The sequence below is a fragment of the Cervus elaphus genome, chromosome 24, assembly GCF_910594005.1.
Source record: "Cervus elaphus chromosome 24, mCerEla1.1, whole genome shotgun sequence".
Taxonomy (NCBI): domain Eukaryota; kingdom Metazoa; phylum Chordata; class Mammalia; order Artiodactyla; family Cervidae; genus Cervus; species Cervus elaphus.
Window position 1 is genome coordinate 48,931,363 of NC_057838.1, and position 20,137 is coordinate 48,951,499.

Sequence of the window (20,137 nt, forward strand, 5' to 3'; positions counted from 1 at the left end):
CACCGGGGATGGGAATATTTTATATGTTTAAGATTACAAATCTAACTGATAATGAACTATCACTTTCTCCCTGCCTTAAGTTTACATATAAGAGAAAAAGTATTTCATGTTAGTAGGGTCTTTATTACAAAGAGGAACAAGAACATTTAATCTAGTTTGATGTTATGAATGCCTGAAAAGAAAAAATCATTCTTCAGCTCATTTATATGATCCCTGCTGTACAAGATGAATATAAATGTAATCCTCTGCCTTCCTCTCAAAAGTATAGTAACTCCAACTGTTAAGTCTACTAACAGGCTTCTTTTTCTTCTTAGAACTTCAATCAAAAATACTTTAATAATCAGATGGGTACACTTATTAGAAACACCGCCATAAACTGTGAATATCAATGTGATTAAAAGCAATCTTGCACTGAAATGCTATTTAAACAATGAAATTTCACTTCTTTTTTTTTCTAAGGGATTTTTTAAAAACGGTACAAATCCCAGTTGATTGTGTTTGCTATCTGCTGCAACTTTAGCTTTCACCTAATCTTTTTTTAAATCCAAATATTTCTAATGCAAACTGTGCATACTTTCCATCCCTGTCAAAGAAAAGATTTTTAAAAAGAACTGCTAAACACAACATAGAGAGTGCTGTAAAACACACCAAAGGAAGGGCTCTTGATAGCTTTACTTACAAAAAAAAACAAACAAACCAGGTTTCCCCTTTGGGAGAAAAGGCAGAATTTCTAGCCAAAGATAAGGAAAACAAAGGTCACAGCAGCCTGTGCTGTGGACGCACATCCCGGAATGGGCTCAGCACGGCAACTCTTTGCGATTCCGTGGGCTGTAGCTTACCAGGCTCCTCCATCCATGGAATTTTCCAGGCAAGAGTACTGGAGTGGGTTGCCATTTCCTTCTCCAGGGGATCTTCCCAACAACACAGCAGAGGGTTAAGCAGGTGAGCTTTGGAGTTAGACATATGTGAGTCCCAAGGTCTCTTGCATGCTTTGGGGTCTTGGTGAGGTATCTCACTTCCCTGGGCCTCAGTTTCCTCATCTGTAAAGTGGGGGTAATGGTAATACCTGCATCACAGAACAGATGTGAAAAATACATAAGGTAAAACCTGTACTGGCACTGAGTAAAAGTTCTCACTGAACTTGAACTGTCATCATACATGTAGGAACACTGTAAGATGTGGATAGGAGGAAGCAAGATGCTGTTCTAAGGGAAACACTTAACCACATAACAAATAGGTCATACTCAATAATGAGGCATAAATTTCCTATGCTTCCCTCCTGAGATCAGAGTTCACAAGAACTAATCAAAACTTTAGAGGAGTACATTGAGCTTGGAAGCCTCATCCTTATAGGAAACACGCATGGTTTCCTTTACTGTGGAGTCTTGTGGGTTGCGGACCTCACCATGGACTGTACCAGGTATGACACTTCTCAGCAGGCACAAAATCAGAGCTGTGAGATGGAAGGATGTGGCATGCCCTCCTCATTCATCAAAATGTAGATGTGTTTCCTGGTGAATCTGCCTTACAAGTCAAGTTCCAAGGCTTCTCACAGGGCTTCAGCCTCCCAAAGGCAGCTCAAGGGCAGAAATTGTCAAGAATCTGTGTCAGGTCCCTTTTTGAAAATCCCATTAAAGTTCCAGATTCCTTCTCCCAAGGATGTATATACTATCCAGGAGTTTAACAGAAGCCAGGCCCATCCTCACACCCAAGGCTCTATAAAGCTGAGACAGTAACAGCTCTGTAGATGTCCTATATTTGCATTGTCCAGACACAGGTCTATGCCCTAGAAAAGTGGCGGGGAGTGACAAAGTGACAAAAATAGGAACCTTCTTACACAAACCTTACATTTTCACATTTATCTTTCTGGCTCAACATATTTCTTCAATGTTGAAATAACTTTTGGTTGAATGGTGTTTTGGGTTTTTTTTGTTTTTTTTGGTTTTTTTTACTATTTTTAAGATTCTCCCCCTCAAAACAGAACATTCGAGGAGTAATAGAATCACATTCTGCAGAAAAGGTTTCCTTTCATTAACCAAGAAATCCATTAGAACAAGGATGGCAAGCTTTTTCTGTAAAGAGCCAGATGGTTAATTCTGGCCTTGGTGGGCTATATGGCCTCAGTCACACCTCCGCAACGCCACAGGTCAGAGTTGAAAAGAGAGAGAAAAAAGCTGCAGAGAAAATAGTGCATGAACGGCAGTGCTATGTTCCAGCGAAACTTGACTCAGGGACTCTGACATCTGAATTTCACACACTGTCCTACAAATCAGGAACTAAACGTCTCCTTTTTAGAGTTTTTATGTTAACAACTCAACAATATAAAAAGCATTCTCAGAGGTTTTCCCTTGTGGCTCAGTAGTGAAGAATTCACCGGCCAGTGCAGGAGACACAGGTTCCCTGATCCAGGAAGCCCCCGCATGCCACAGAGCAACTAAGCCTGTGTGCCACATCTACTGAGCCTGCGCTCCGGACCCCGGGAGCTGCACCTACTGAAAGCCGCCTGCCCTAGAGCCCAGGCTCCACAGCAAGAGATGCCACCGTACTGCGCGGCCCGCATTACCTCAACTAGAGTGGCCTCCACCTGACACAACTAGAGAAAAGCCTGCACAGCAACAATAAATATAAGTAACAGAACTTCTTTAAAAAGTAAAAAAAAAAAAAGCATTCTTAGCGAGGCTGCAATCTGGAGTGACGTAGCTAAGGAGCCATACTCAGGTCAGGGGAAAGATTCCTTCTTTAGGAGTGTCTCTAGGTCTACCCAGGCCCTCTCACTCCTGGGTTAGCGCAGACTTCACAGGCAGAGAGTTACAAGCAGGAACTGTGAGCAAGGACACTGCCTCCTGGAGCCACAGTGCTCATTCACAGAACGTCAAGTGTGGGCGCTCCAACGCCATCACCCGCCGTCCTTGAATGTGTGAGTGCAATCCGGAGGCAGTGAACCCAGATCACACTGATTCCTGTCTGAGGCTTACTTTGGGTCTCTACGTAAGGTATCAGCAGACTGCAAGCCCTGCTGCCTGCAGAACCCTTACAAGCTCATGGAAGCGTGCCTTGCCTCAAAAGAAGGAGCGGAGTGCAGGAAGGCTCCATTTTGCCAGGAGACAAGCTGAAGTCCATGCAAGCATTAAAAAGAAAACCAAAAGAAATATGGTGTCTGAGACATGTTTCAGTGTGGGGAGTGTGGCAGAGATGAAAAAAGATTGGGCAGGGACTCATGAGCTGTGGGAAAGACATCAGGAGGCTCATTAAAATCTATCTCTACTTCTGTGTATTTGAAATTGTGCATCAGAAAAGTTGGGGGGGGGCATTAAGAGAAACCCTAGAGAAAAATAGAGATGCTCTTTATTTCAGAGAGGTTTTATGTCTATAACACAGTTATTTTAATAGTCTTTCCCACTGATACCTGTTTGTTTTCAGTTACCTGACTATGAACAATTTTTATCCCCAGGAAAGAAAAAGGTGGTACGTTGACTCAATCTGTGTTGATTAAGGTTACCTACCTTCCTAGTTTCTCTTTTTCCTTTGGTACCTAGCTCCCTGCAGGTGTCAACCAACCTCTCTTCCATCTTCACCCAGGCTCAATTAGGTCCCTGTCATTTTGACAGGGAGGTCACCTGTCATCAACTGTGGATATCACTCAAGGTCACCCTCCTACTCACTCTCCTAAATATCAGTGATAAAAAAAGGTGGTGTCTTGCCTGCACTCTTTCTGGAAAAGTGTAAATGGAGTGTTAAACTCAGGTCAGAGACACAGGAAATGCTCAGCAACAGTCCCCGGCCAGAAAGCACATCCCCCCACAGAATAAGTACCTTTTTCTGAATCACAATACAATGGAAAGTTGGTCACTTAAACTTTTCAATCTTTCTAGTAGCCCAGTTCATTTATTTTGTGGGCAAATCTTCATTGAACAGAAGCAATGTGCAGGAGCTAAACAGATCTTCGTCAATAACAACCCTGTCCTCTAGCAGCCTGCACTCTAATAAAAGAGCCATCACATAACACACGCCTTCATATGGTGATAGGAAGAGAGTTTAGACAAAGGAAAAAGACGGGGTACTTTGATACTGTACAAGCGGTGGGCGTAAGAAAAGTTAGGAATGACTTTCCAAAGAAAACATCCTATTTTCACTGTCGACTCCTACAATGTTTTATTTGTAATTTGCTGTCAAGTGAAGGCATTTCATGCTTTTTACATTTAAGGACTTAGGTAGCAAGCTTAGGTACAAGCTTAGGTACCAATACAAAAACCTTACTCAGTTACTCATACCAATTAATTTCGTCTAAACATAATTAATGTTATTTATACAATTTCAAAAATCACCTTTAAGAAAAAAGTAATTTTCTGCGTTTAGTCTTTTTAAAGTTAAAAATGTATTATCCATCTTATCCCAGTAAAACCAACTGTGCCATAAAATTACATATTACAGAACAAAACAAGCAAGGCAATAAAAATTTGATGATATAAATGATAAACAGGCTGATCTCTGAAAGATAACTGATATTTTATCCTAACATTTATCTACCTGTGCTAATAGGAAAACTGGGGGATGACACAGTTGCTAAACCACAGATAATCTCAGTCCCACCTAAGTCAACAGTCCCAACCTCTCCCACAGCATTAATTCTTGGGCACTCTCATCATGAAAGAATTGGACAAAATAAACTACAAGAGCAAAAAGAGAGGAAAAGAAAAAAAGAGAGATTCTAACTTAGAAATTTTGAAGGTAGAGATAAGTGAACAATCCTTGAGAACCCAAGAAAAGCTGGGGATACCTGCCCTCCTAAGTGGACATAACATACTATTTTGCATACAGTTTCAGGGCAACCATAACCCCCTGAAGGTAATTCAAGCCCCAGGTCAAAAATTTCTGACCTAGATAAATACCAAATCAGGAGATCAAGCCTAAGATTATCAGCAGTTGAAAGGAAGTAGTAAGTACGGAGTCACTGTCCATTATCTAATTTAATTTCAACCCTTACAACCTCCATGGGAAGTAGGTATTATCATCACCTTTGACAAAGAGGAATTTAGATTCTGAAAGCTGAAGTGCAATGTTTAGCAACTTCAAACCCAGGTTTCTAACTCTTAGGTGCACAATCATAAACTGGAGAATTCAAAGTCTGGTCAATATTCCTAAATATCTTCCAAGACAAGGAGTTTCTGACTTAGTACATCATTCATAGTATCAATTTATCTACATATTTCTTTTCAACTTAACTTTGTTGACAAGAAGAATTAGTAAGAATTTAACTCCAAAACACTTTTTCCTTGGTAGGAGATAATCTCAATCAAAGACAAAGGATAAGTGTCTGATAATCTTAAAATGTATTTTCATTCTTAAACAGCCTGACATGAACTATTTGTTAGAAAAACAAAGGTCCACTGTCTAAAATGCTGGACATCCTTATACTTATCCCAGAAAATCCACAAAGTCACAAATGAATAGAAAATTGACTGAATTAGAAACTTCAGTCTCTACTTAAAACTGGGAGGCAGAAATTCAGCCACCCTGGCTGCTTTAGCGTCTTCTGAACGGTTAGAGCAGTTTAGGAAAAAAATAGTACCGCTTATAGCCACTAATAATTTGATAGGTCAGAAGCACAGAGAACCAAATTTATGATCCCTTTGTGCCTCAAGACAGGAATTAAGAGGTCCTAGATCTTTTTTGGTAAAATACACTAATGACTATGCCCAAAGAGAAAATAATAAATACAGCAAAAAGTGGGTCCAGGCAACTACATTTGGTTGGGTCTCAATCCAGACCAAGTAGTGCAATGAAATACAAACATACGTACTCAACCTCTATAGGGGAATTACCAATAATTAGCACCCTGTTTTCACACAGATTTAGAAACTCTTTATGGAAAATATATCCACACCCAGGGAAGAAAAACGAAGAACAGGAGCGGGTCAGGTCCTCTAAAGCTCTATTCCAACTGCTTCCAAGGAGAGTTACCACCTAGTGATTTTAATTTTTTAAGCCCAGGCAGGCTGCCAATTCAACACTAAAACCGGACTAACAACTGATTTTTCCTATTGCAACATCGCCAGCAAGTCCTGTGCTTTCCCTCTCTTTCCTTTGCTCTCAAACAGCAATTCTCATTCGCAAAATCAACTAATTTGCTCTCTAATCTGTTCCAATTGGAAGCTCTCAGAAAGTTGCCACTGGTATTACTCTTCCTCCTAGTGCCAAGAGGCAAACAAAAAGCTAGTTCAAAAAACCAAAACTGTGAACATGTAGACAAGACAGGCACTAAAACCAAGAAGTGTGGAGACAGAGTAACAATAGGCCAACTTTGGACTTTAAAATGCTTCACTTGCCAAAGCTGTACCTATTCTTGGGCCCTTGACAGTAACAATGCCAAAATAAATGGTCACACTGAGAAATAAAGTTGCACTGGGAATATAAACTCAATATTTTGGATACCAAACCTCACTTAAGTCCTTGTCCATACTACTACTGAAGGAACAGCTTGAGCTTAGTCTAGAGATGACTGGACTCCTTTACTCCTTTCTGACCACCATGTGCCCAGGATCGACACAGGCCTTAGACAGCAAAGGGGACTATTTAAAGAAAAAGAAAACCTGAAGTAAAAGTCTGACAGCTCCTAGATATCCTTCATTTAGAGATCCACGTTTAGTTACAGTTATTTCCTTCTACCAAACAGTTTTTATTAAAAACTGGCCAATAATTAGACTTTGATTTCACTACCTAAGCGCACCAAAGGCTTGTTTCACCAGATAAAATTCTGTGACCCGCCCCCCACCCCCGCCTGGCTGATTTTGGCACCTTCATAAAAATACGAAAAAGAAAAAAAAATCCGACCAACAGCTCCTTGGTTGTGATGATCCTTTTGATGAACCTTTGTAAAATAAATCCTATGGAAATAGGCTGTACAGGTAAAGTGCTGTCTTTTTTAAAATTCATTTTTATTGCTGGCAGACAATTACAGGTGGCAAGGTGTCCTTTCCAGAACCCCCTAAGACGTTCGTGGAGACGCTTTTGGAAGCTGAGAATTCCTCCCTCCACTCCTCGCGTTTCTCCATAAGGGGTCAGACCTGAAGAGATTTGGGTTAAACTCACTGCTGGTCCCAGCGTTCATCACTAAGCAATGCTGCTTAAACTGCACCCAGCCAGGCCTCCACTGAAGGGATCTGGATGCTCCCGGATACACGAAGACCCAGGAAACCGGATTTTCCAAACGCTCCATCCTCCCCTTTCTTCTTTATCAGACAGCATCCTCGCGTGGGAGGAGCGGGGTGATTCAGGTGGGCTCAAGCTACAGCCTGGTCAGCCGGCCAGGATACTTCCCCTGGACTTGTACAAACTCCATCAGGGGGCTGGACTCACCTTCGCGACAGAGCCCCATGACTTCGCGGTTTTTCCCATACTCCTTGAAACTTTCGTCCAATTCCGTCCCTAGGAGATACACACACACAGGAGGAGGGGAGAGGCAGGTCAGTTGCCGAGAGTGTGACGCACGCTCACGCACGCACGGGGTAGGTGCGGGCACCTCCGCGTTCCCCAGCCGGGCGATAGCATCTCTGACCCCCGAGGGGGCGGGCCACGGGACGGGGGAGGGGAGAATGGTCTGAGGAGGGGGGAATGGGGGCTGCGAGAGGAAGAGGAGGGCGTGGACACTCACCGTCCTTCCCAGGAAGTTTGGAAGCTTCGACCCACAGATTCCACGACTGTCCCAGCATCGCTTCGGGACTCGGCAGGGGCCGGCGTTCCCCGACGGTCGCCATTGCGGCGGCGGCCGAGGTGGAGGCGGCGCCAGGGCCACCGTCCTCCGGCCGTAGGCGCCGCGGCGGCGGCGGCTGCCGCTGGGGCTGCGGAGGCTGCTGCTGCTGCTGCCGGGCGGCCGCGGCCGCTGCTCCGCCCGCCGCCGCCGTTCGGCGCGGCTCCCCCCTGACGTCATCCGCGGCCCGCTCCGACATTCTTTCCGCTCCTACAATGTAACAAAAAAAGGGGGAAAAGAGTCGCGCGGGGGCTGCTTTTAAGGAGGCGCCGGGGAGTTCCGGCGGCGTGCGCGGCCCGCGGGCCGGGTGGGGCGCGCTGACAGCGCCCCCGGCCGCCCAGACCCCCAGCTCTCCTCCTCCAACCCCCCCCCCCACCCCCCGCCTTGGGCGCAAAGTCCGCGGCGCGGGCTCGCTTTCGCTTTCGACTCCAGTGCCCCTCGGGGGAGGGGACGAGAGCCGGCGGCCCGCCACCGCGGCGTAGGGTCCCCAGCCTGCCTCCGCCGCGGACACCCGGCGCGGAGGCCGGCGCCCAGAGCTGCCCCCGTCTCAGCCCCGCGCCTCGCCGCGGCGGCCCACGGAGGGGAGGCCCGAGACGCACCCGGGGCCCCCAAGCTGCCCACCCTGAGGCCGCTCGCATCCCCGGGCCGGGCCCGGCGGCCCCGCTCCTTCCTTCCGTCCGCGCGTCCGTCCGAGCGGCGGCGCCCGGCCGGCTCCCTTAAGCGGAGGCGCCTCCCGCCGCCTCCTCCCCCTCGCCGGTCCCTCCCTCTCAGCTCGCTCCGGCGAAGTTTGCACGTCAAGCCCCCGGAGTGGAGCCAGGGCGAAGTCGGAAACGCAGCCACCTATGGAGGAGCCGGCCGGCCGGCCGGCCCCGGAGCACCAGCGGGCGGCGTAGCTGTCGGGCCTTCCCGCCCGGGTCCGATCCGAAGAGCAGGGGCGGGTTCAAGGAGCTCTTCGCTCTCAGCTCGCGAGCGGCCGCGCGGCTGTCAAAAGCATGAATGGGAAGCCGCCGCTGAGCGGACGCCTAGCGCGGAGGAAACCACTGGCAGGCGAGGAAATGCAGCCCAGGTGCTATCCCAGGTGTCGGCCCGAAGCCCACCACGGGGGATCAGCGCGTGCTCCCGGGTGACTTGAGCTCGTTCAGCGAAGAGGAGACCATGAAATCCGTGTAAGATGCAGTGGAAGAGAGAGAGACCGAGGCGAATCCGTTTACATGTTTTAGAGACACGACTCCAAATTTCTATATTTCCCTTTCCAGTGCTCCTGGAAGTGATTCATTCACTACACCCCCATCCCCTCCTCACCACCCCCAAGTCTAATTAGTTTTAATTCAAACTGTTGGTCCCTCCCTCCCTCGTTATGATTTCTTTGCCTGGGCAGGGCGAGAAGCTAGGGCTTAGGTGAATGTACAGCATTCCTAGAAAATACTGTTTTCTGTTAGATATTTTTCAATTAGGCACTGGCCCACAAAACTTAGCACCCTTCTGCAATACACACATTGCGCACAAAGCTTTTGTTCAAGTGATGGGTAAAGACGGTAAAACAAAGGGCTACTTAATGAACTAAAGCACCTGAAGTACTTGAAACAGTAGCAGACCATATCAAGCGCTTTTAATTAAGTGTTCTTAGCATAACTGTTACTTAAAACTGATGTGAAAAATCTGCAGCCTGAGACAGAAACAATGATTTTAATCAGCATGTTTCACATAGCAATAATATCCGCACTCCTGAGGCACACGTATCATAGCTGCTTACTTAGAGGGGCATTCTTTAGATGGGAAAAAAGCAGGCTTATTCATCTTTTAAAATTATTATTCATGTTTTTTTTTTTTTTAAAATCTGGAACATCTGATGTCACAGAAGTGGCCAATTTAGCTGCAAACGGAACAAAGTCCAACTCTCAGAAATATAAAGATATTTAAAGAAGAGTAAAAAATAATGAAACGTTATTGCATCCTAAACTCAACCCAGGGCTCCTGTGGAAAGTGCTTATTTTAGGTTCAAAATTTAAAGACTTTAGTGGAAGAAAATTTAAAAATTACATATGTATATGAATTTATTTTTAAATTGTTTAGAAATAAGTGTGTAAATTTTTTCCTGGATGACATGCAAACAAAAGTTCCCAAAAGTGAAGTTATGGATGCTTCCTGTCCTCATCTAAGAAGCAGGGGGAAAAAAAAGAATAACCAAAAATAGTAGAAATGATTGGTAGGATAGAAAATCATTTCTAAAGTTTTAACTTCCAACAGAGGAGGATCAATGAGAAAAAATGTGTAGGTAAAACATAATTTCCTTAGTAGTTCGGTTCCTAACTTGTAACAAAGGCCCTCAATCTTGTCACCAACGTAGACCTTCAATTTTTCATTCATCCAAATCACTGAAAAATCTGTAGAATTACAGAAATACATTAAAAAAAAAAAAAACCTAACTTAATGATTTTCTGCGACTAAAGCACACAATTTATGGATTATTTTGTATTTTGCAATATTCTACATTTAAGAAAAACAAAAAATTGAAGTATATGGCATTTGGAACTGCCATTAAAAAGAAAAGCTTAGGGCTACCCAGGTATGTAGGTTCCAAAGAGAATTTGCCTATTGAGTTCAGCCCTTCTGATCTCTGAGAGTACAGGATGAAAACAAAAATAAGGGGAAGAGTGGCAAACATGAGTACAGCCATACTTCCTCAAGATACGGCTCGATTTCCCCCTTTTTACATGTGAAAACACTTCAGCATTCACTAGTATGACTGCAAGGTAATGAGGGTCAATATGGCAATTTGTAATACTTCAACTTCCATCCTTATTCCAGTTTCATACCTCCCCCCTCTTTTTGACTGGTTTAATAAAGAAAACACAACAGGGCTTAAAATAAAAAAATACTAAATATCCTCTTAGCATTATGATAGTTATTAAGATAAACTATTACTAATAGCAGCTATCAATTATTGGGTACCTACTAGGTGCCAAGCATTGTTGGAGGTACCTTTTTGCATTATCTCTATTAATATTCACATCTGTGTAAGGCAGGAGTTGTATTACTATTTACAGATGAGGAAAACAAGGGAGGGCTCTGGAGCCAGTCCCTATGGACTTTTTCTGGGTTCATATAGTGGCTCTTTCACTTACAAACTATGTAATGTAAGCCAGTCGCCTAACTTACTTGGACCATCAGTTTCCTAACCTGTAAAACAGAGATAAAGCCAGGTTCCTTCTGAGGACTGCATGAAAAGATACATGGAAAGCACAAAAGAAGGCAAAACAAACACTATAAACAAGTATCTTATATCACACGGAGCAATTCAGATAAATTCTTATCTGAAAACTGCATTACCAAGTTGAAGATGTGATCACCAAGAGAATGACAGGCAATTCCTGGCCATCTCTTTTCCTGCAGCCAATGACTTTTACCACATTCTCTTCACCCATGAAAAGTCCTAACTCCTTCTAGAACATGCAGCTTCTGATATCCAGAGTTGGTTTGGGTTTCTCAATAGTTTGAATGAGTAACCAACAAAAGCCAAAACTGCTAGCTGAGAAAAGTACAGTGCTCTGAAACTCAAATTTAGGCAACATTTAAAAAGTGTTCTTATATCAAGGACACTCCCTATAATCAAGATTACAACAGAAATTAGAAAACTTGGTTTGATAATAAGGATGACCTGATGACTTCTTACCTAAATACCCCTCTTCTGCACCCAAAAAATATGTAAAACCATGAGCAATACAATTTACATTCATTTATTATTATTATTTTCATATAACAGTGTTCCTTGTATGCTATCAATCAATTCTCCTACCAGTATACTTCTGATGCTGTCTTAGAGTTCTGAAGATCTTTAGTATCTGTCTGCACAGATAAATGATAGGTTTTATAAGGTTTGAGTAATGAAGATTCAACTCATCAAACAGGTTCTGCTTACCTACCACGCATTAGGCACTCTTGTTAGGCACCGGGTTGAACACAACACAGTAATTTCACTGAGGACATGAGAAGTTTTTTTAATTCATCAAAATGCTCTTATGGAAAAAGCTGTCACCACCAATTAGACTGTATGTGGCTTAAGAACTAGGCCGTCAGAAGTGAAACGCTGCCAAGTTTTGAGCATTTCATCCCTTCCAGGGATGTATTTAAAAGGTGGCCTTACTTCACCATCCAAATTTAGGGATGTTCCCAGTAGGTGCCAAGGGTAACAAGGTCTCTCTTTACAAAAAGGATTCTCTGCACAGCAGATTCACTTGTAAAATGCTTTGTTCAAAGGCCAAAGGCATCACTAAATGCAAAACAAAACAACAAAACAATCTTTAAATCCAGTTTAACGTAAAATGGCTGAAACTGTCTGAAACTTTTCTAAGATGTAAGACCCCACATGACCAGCCTTTTTGTTTGGAAAGAACCACTAGTCCCAATACAACATTTTAATAAACCTGAAAACCAGCAACTACAGTATATTTATGTGTGCAAATTACAGGGTTGATAACAGAGATTCTCCATCATCAACCCCAAAGGACTGCAATCATTTTAGTAACAAGAAACTTGGACCTACTGAATTAGGAATGTGTTGCTGTGGGTTTCTTTCCTCCTAAAATTGGCTGTGCCTTTGTTTACATCCTTTCTCCCTTCTCTGACCACATCTCTCTCTTTCCTTTTTTCTTCACCAGACTGAGCCAGGGCTCTCTTCTGCATAAGGGGTATGCCCAGGCCAGGCCTCTCCTTAACTGTGCTCCCTCTAATGAAATACCTTCTGGCCTGTTATGGATACATGAGTATTCCAGTAGGGGGAGAACAGTGGAAAAAATTGAATTCATCAGCTCAGTGGCTGGAACTGCTGAAAATCAAGTGCAAAATTAGGAATAATAAAGACAGTTGAGAGTGGAGACTTAAAGATGAAGGTAATTATCTTTTTAAAGACTTAACCTTGGCTTCCCCGGTGGTCTAGTGATTGAAGTCCGCCTTGCAACGCAGGTGACCCTGGTCTGGAAGACCCCCATGCTGCAGAGTGACTCAGCCTACGCGCCACCAGTACGGAGCCCAGGCTCTCCAGCCAGAACCGCTGAAGCCCATGTGCCCCGCAGCCCATGCTCCGCAACAGAGCAGCCCCAGCTCGTCACAACTAGGGGAAGCCTGCCTGCAGCAGCAAGAACTCAGCACAGCCAAACATAACTAAAAGTTACATGAAAAGACTTGGCCTGTATGTGTAGTCACTCTATAAACTATGTCATTTGCCCAAAAGTTCAGGGCTTTACATCTTTGGTCTGTTTTCTCAGTCATACGTGTGTAGCTACATACAAATCTCCCAAAGCATCACTCACCAATAAAAGCAAACTGCTTTGAAAGAGAGAAAATTTAACAATACACATAGAGAAAGTATTAACATATACCTTTAAACTGAATAACACCCAAATGTCTCTAGGAATTTGATACTAGCCTGTAATTTTAAATGATTCACAAATTTCATTTAAAATCTTTATTTAGAGCCTTAAGGTTAAAGAGTTCTTTTAAAAATAGAGGAAAAGGATTAAGTTATAGAAATGGAATGGAAAAATTGGACTAATGTTTAGCTATAAAAAGAGGCTGACTGTATAGTCATAGTTCTAGTACACTGCCTCAGATGCAATAAAATGCAAAGATTAAACACACTGTTAAAAATAATTCCCTATGTCACCTTTGTACCAATCAGCTTTCCCTGAAGAGACAGTAACTATCACCATCTTTCGGGCCCAGCAGTTAAGAGGATGTGTTCTACAGCCAATACACCCAACCTGAATCCTAGCTCTACCACTTATTTACTGTATAACTCTGGGAAAGTCGAACTTCTCTCAGCCTGTTTCCTCATTTATAAAATGATGTAAAACAAGAGTATCTACTTTATGAGGCATATTAAGAAAGTTAACAGTACAAAAGTACCCTACCCTACAGGCTTCTCAGATGGCACAGAGGTAAAGAATCTGCCTGCCAATGCTGAAGACATGAGTTGGATCCTTGGATCGGGAAGATCTCCTGAAGAAGGAAATGGCAACCCATTCCAGTATTCTTGCCTAGAAAATTCCACGAACAGAGGAACCTGGCGGCTGCAATCCATAGGGTCGCAAAGAGTCAGACACGACTGAGCACGCATACACCACACCCTACTCTGCAGTTATTATTACTAGCACCTCGCCTGTCACATAGAAACCCCAATTCTAATCTAGCCATGCTATGCTGTGATCATTCTTGCAGGGTAAAGCATGGCGTCAGTTATGTCAGTCTTTGCTCCAACACTTTCAGGGGCTCAGCACCGATCCCTCAACTCATAACCACTCCTTTCAGAGCACTTCAGGTCCTCCACAGCTGGCCCCAGGCCCAGCTCCATCACATCTACAGCGTTCCCTCTTGCAGGTACCCTGCAGTCCAGGCAAAATGACCAAATCATAGTACTGAGTATGCCCCCCCTCCACATCCCAGCTCTCAAGTCTTTGTTCACATGGATCACACCATCTATAAAACTACCCTCCTTTGGCTAAAATCCTACAGTCACATCCCCCCCTCAAGTTCTGTTTCCTTAACAAAATCTTTCCTGATCTCTCACACTAAGCTTACAGGATCTCATACACCTCCAAATCTATATTGGACTTCCTGGACCGAGGTTAAGGGTACTATATGTCCTGAAATCACGGTGGCAATTATATATATGTTTAGTCTCTCATGGATTAACAGCTTGCATTCCCAACATAACAGTGTCATTTGGAACATGGAAACCATCTCCTCACAAACTGTAAGATGTACGGTGGCCAGGTCCCCAAGCTGGTCAGCAAAACGCCTTAGGGCTGGACTCTAGGACTAACTGAAAGTGTGCTAGTACAAGAAGGAACGAACAACACAGCTCTTTTTTCCCTTTTTCTGCAGCAAAGTTCCAGCCCTAAGCAAAGACATAGATCCAGCAAACACAATCCCCCTAACTGCCACACCCTTTGTGTACACCGATTCAGGAACCCATCTGGGTCTGAACTGCTTCCCCAAAGATAGACAATTCCACAAAGGTTTGCATCTCTTTCCACCTCTAACATAAAACCTTCCTTTCCTTGGTAGAGAGAGATAGCATGCAGATTTAACTACATTTCACTAACATGTGAATGAATGGCTGCAAATGAATACAGGTCCCTATCTTCAATCCCCAACCCACACAAATATTTTCTTATACAAAGGGAGAGACCTGAACCCAAATGACTTTCTAAATTTCATGGTCCCTAAACCCTTTTTCCCAGAAAGACACAATTACTTCATTCTCATGGCAACTTTGATTTTAAATGGCACCATCTATGACTCAAGGCAAAGTTTCAAACTTTTATTTTAACCAGTTTTATGCTTCTGACCAGCATAAAATCTGCAGGACACACAGACCTTGATCCTGCTCTCCACCCAACTGCTCTACACGAAGGAACCTCAGGAGCAGAAAAGGTAAATAAACCAACACAAAACCACCACTCGTGAGACTCGACCTTTGCCGCTTTCCAGAGCTTCTTGTCTTCACTCCAGAAAACAGGTATTTTCACAGAACATGTTTCCCTGTCGTTTTCTGGGGAAGGAGCCGCGCAGCTGCAGTCACAAGTGGATGGTTAAAAGGCTGCAATCCAACTTACTAAGTATTTCTTACAAAACAAGGCCAAATAGATAAACTGGACTTCACTGAAATTATGAAACTTTTGTGCTTCAAAGGACACCTTGAAGGTAGTGAAAAGAACCCAGAGAATACAGAAAATTTTTGCAAATCCTTTATCTGATAAGGGACTTGTATGTAGAATGTATTAAGAACTCTTACATCTAAAACTAAAAAGGACACAATAATCCAATTTTCACAATATGAAAAGTTCTCAATAGACATTTCTCCAAACAAGATAATACAAATGACCAACAAGCACATGAAAAGATGCTCAACATCTTTTGTCGTAAGATAAATACAAACCAGAGTTATAATGAGGTATCACACCATGCCCTCTAGGATGGCCAGTAAGGAAATAAAAACAAACAAAAACCAGAAAATGACAAGTGTTGGTGAGGATGTGGAGGCATCAATGAGTATTGTTGATGGGAAAGTAAAATGGTGCAGCCCCTGTGGAAAACAGCCTCTGTGTCAAACTGTGGAAAACAGTTTGACAGTCCTTTAAAAGGTTAAGCAAAGAACTACAACATGATCCAGCAATTCCACTTCTAGACGTTCACTCAAAGAACTGAAAGCAGAGACTCAAAGAGATACCTGTACACCAACGTTCATAAGGGCATTTTTCACAAAGCCAAAAGGTGGAAGCAACCCAGGTGTCCACCAACTGAAGGATGCCTAAATAAAATGAGGTAGAGCCACTCAATAGAGTATTATTCAACCATTAAAAGGAATGAAATACTGATACATGCTACAATACAGATAAGCCTCAAAAACAAGCAAAGTAAAAGAAGCCAGACACAAAAAGTCACATATTGCATGATTTCATTTATGCAAATATCCAAAACAGGTAAATCCATAGAAACAAAGCAGATGAGCCGCTTCCAGGATCTGGTTAGAGGCAAGGATGGAAAGTGACTGCTTTATGGAAACAATGTCTCCTTTGGGACTGGTGAAATAATTTTAGACCTATATAGAGGTGCTGTCTGTGCAACATTGTCAATGTATTAAAAATGATTCAAATGGTAACTGTGTGGCATTTAAATTATATCTCAATAAAGCTATTTCTTAAAGCCAACATTAAAATTTGGAAAATTTCACACAAAATTTCAGATTGACTTCTCTTGAAAAATCTCTATGCTCTCATACCACTGATCACAAGGTCCTCATAACAAGATGGAGTGGAACAAGTTGGAGCTGAGGCTGGTCTTGGAGCCCATTTCTGCCACTAACAATCCATCGACCTGTTACCAAACTGTAACAGGACACATTTTGTCTGTGCCTCTGTTAACTTCTCTGCAAAAGGAGGGTCAAACCATATCTACCTCATCAGGTTGTTACAAGGAGTTAGCAAATTAATATGGTTAGAAGAATGCCTGGCAAATAGTAAGTGCTCATCAAGTGTTAGTTACTTTTACACTTTATGATACTGTATTTTCTTTGTAATAAGAGGTAAATGGCATTTGCTTTTCAATTTTTTTTGTTGTAGTCTTTACAAATGGAGGTCTAGCATGTAATATAGCAATCCAAAAGAAAGAAGTAGGAAGGCAGCCAAGATATAAATATTTTTAACGGACATAACAAAATACCATGCATAATATGTGCCACTTTTGTGAAAATAAATATAATAACAATAAATCTATGTATAGAAAACAGTAGATAACTCTAGACTTACGGGTAGTAGAGAGGGAAGGAATGTAATTAAAGGGGCTTTTTATTAGGGATTATATAATGTTTACATTTTTCCCAGCTTTACTGAAATATAATTGACACAAAGGACTGTGTATGTTTAAGGTGTACAGTGTGATGATTTGAGATACTTGAGAAAGATCCACAGATGTGGATACATAGAGCTTCACAGGTGGTGCCAGCGGTAAAGAATTCACCTGTCTGCCAAAGTAGGAGACGCAGACACGCAGGTTCTATCCCTGGGTCAGGAAGATCCCTTGGAGTAGGAAGTGGCCCCCCACTCCAGTGTCCTCGCCTGGGAAATGCCATGGGCAGAGGAGCCTGGTGGGCTACAGTCCAGGGGGTCACAAAGAGTGGGACACAACTGAGTGACCAGGCATGCACACATACACCTCCAAACAACTACCACAATCAAGGCGAGCTGACGTACCAGTCACCTCACATAGTTACCTAATATTTTTTAATAGCAAACATTCATAATCAGCAACTATAATAAGCATGTTTTTTTTAAAAAAACAGGAAATTATAAATTAATTTTGTTTGAGACTTCCATGAGAGTATCATAACATTCCATGAGGTGAGCAGAAATATCCTAGACTGATAAAGCCAGGGACTGCTTGCTTTGCTTTGCAACCCAGAGGCTGCAGTTCCCAAAGTACCAACCTTGCTTCAGTTTCCTTCTTAGGAACTTGTGGAGCGGACACTGCTGGGTTTTACAGGTGCCAACAGAAGAGAATCTAAACTGCTTGCCTGGCAGTCAACAACTTTCACTATCTGACTCAACATCCTTTTTTTTTTTTCCTTCTAGCTTTATCATCTGTCACACCCCCTTACAAAGACTCCACTCTAGCTAGACAAGATGTAAAACACATATCCTTCAAATACTTTTCCACATGCCATCCTTTTTTTAAAAAAATGATTTAATATTCACACAACATAAAATTCACCATTTTAACCATTTTGAATGCACAACTTAGTGACACTGAGTACACTCACAGTGTGATGCAATCATATTCACAGCTTTGTCTAGAACATGTCATCACCCTGAAAGGAAACCCTGTACCCATTAAGCAGTCACTCCCCATCTCCCATCCCTCCCCCAGCCCCTAGAAACCACATGTTTTCTTTCTCAATAGATCTGGCTATTTTGGGTATTTCACAATGTTGAAACAATACAGTATGTGACCTCTTGTGTCTGACTTCTTTCAGTTAGCATACGGTTCAAGCTTCACCCAGGTTGGAGCACATATCTGTAACTTTTTCTACTTTATGGCTGAATAAAATTCCACTGTTATAAAATCCACTGTGTGGATATATCATCGTTTACGGATCCATTCATCAGTTGACGGACGTTCGGGTTCTACCTTTTTACTTCTGTGACTAGTTGCACGCCTTATTTTTTCCCTTTGTTCAGCTTCATGCGCTAATCAAAATCAAGCTTTGATGTGAGGTTCAAATCCACTCTGACCTTTCCCAAGCTAGCCTTGTCCCAAAGCCCTCACCTTTCTCTTACTTCCTTTATCACTTCTATACCCATAGTAGCAAAGTGTCACCACATGGCAGAATCCCACAGACTTATTTAGGTTGACTCAAATTCTTTTCTTACATCGCTAACTTTGAAAACAATCAAGAAAATTCATTAAGGTGAAATTTCCATTTTCTTAACATTTTGATGGGTCTGGGTTATTTCAGTAACCACAGTTTTAACTGCTCTCACTTGCTCCCTATAGCCTAACTGGATACACAGAGTGACCAGAGTGGTTTTATTAAAACAGAGGGCAGATCACTGTATTTACTTATTATATTTGCTATCTGTTATCTGTTCCTTTTCATTAGAAGGTAAGTGGCACAATGGCTTGTGTTCCTTTCACTTACTGATTAAAGCTCAGTGCCCAGAAGAACACAGCATGTAAGCAGGCACTCCCTTAATACTTGCTGAATGGATTTTGGGGCCTACAGTCAGCCGGTACTGAAAAGGTAAGCCCTTTGAGATTGGTCATGAATCTAATAGTTTCTCACAGTTTCACCTGGTGCATTTCATTCCTCCACACATCTGATCCCTGCAGACTTGAGTCTGCGGTACTTCTGTAACCCCTTGTCATTGGCTTCCTGGCATCCTATTGTATGTACCACTCCAATGGCAGAAAGTGAGAAGGAACTAAAGAGCCTTTTAATAAGGGTCAAGGAGGAGAGTGAAAAAGCTTGAAACTCAACATTAAAAATAAGATCATGGCATCTCATCCCATCACCTCATGGCAAACAGAAGAGGAAAATGTGGAAGCAGTGACAGATTTTATTTTCTTGGGCTCCAAAACCACTGCAGACAGTGACTGCGGCCATAAAACTAAAAGACGCTTGCTCCTTGGAAGAAAAACTGTGACAAACCTCGACCATATTAAAAAGCAGAGATATTACTTGCCAACAAAGTTCAGTATAGAGAGTTGGAGTTGGACCATAAAGAAGGCTGAGCACCAAAGAATTAATGCTTTTCAATTGTGGTGCTGGAGAAGACTCTTGAGAGTCGCCTGGACTGCAAGGAGATCAAACCAGTCAATCCTAAAGGAAATCAACCCTGAATATCCATTGGAAGAACTGATGCTGAAGCTGAAGCTCCAATACTTTGGCCACCTGATGCAAAGAGCTGATTCATTGGAAAAGACCCTGATGCTGGGAAAGATTGAGGGCAAAAAGAGAAGAGCACGGCAGAGAATGAGATGGTTGGATGGCAACACCAACTCACTGACATGAATTTGAGAAAACTCTGGGAGATAGTGGAGGACAGAGGAGCCTGGCATGCTGCAGTCCACGGGGTTGCAAAGAGTCAGACATGACTTAGCAACTGAACAGTAACAATCCTATTGTATTTTATTTTTCATCAGAATAGTAGTCTGTGAAAATCACCTCCTATTGTTCTTTTCCTCCTCAGGGACAATCCTGCACACAGTAGAAGCTCAATAAACAATTATGGACTAATGAGCTCCTCTAGCATTTCTGTCAGATATGTTTTTTCTCTACTTTCTCCTCTCACCGCCTCATATCCCACCCCTTCCAGCTGCTGATCACCGTCT

The 20,137-nt window shown here is 42.8% G+C and overlaps 1 protein-coding gene across 3 annotated transcripts in view; it reads right to left on the minus strand.

The window, feature by feature from the left end:
* ATXN7 (ataxin 7) overlaps window positions 1–20,137 on the minus strand; it is a 132,544-nt gene that overhangs the window by 82,598 nt on the left and 29,809 nt on the right. For 2 of the 3 annotated variants that reach the window (XM_043885953.1, XM_043885952.1), the window contains exons 3-4: window positions 7,652–7,957; window positions 7,357–7,425 (exon numbers count right to left, since the gene is read on the minus strand). In XM_043885953.1, the coding sequence (XP_043741888.1) occupies window positions 7,357–7,425; window positions 7,652–7,946 (364 nt within the window). In that variant the 5' untranslated portion in view covers window positions 7,947–7,957. Of the gene's footprint in view, window positions 1–7,356; window positions 7,426–7,651; window positions 7,958–8,368; window positions 8,956–20,137 lie in introns of those variants that run through there. The other variant, XM_043885951.1, reaches the window with a different exon arrangement.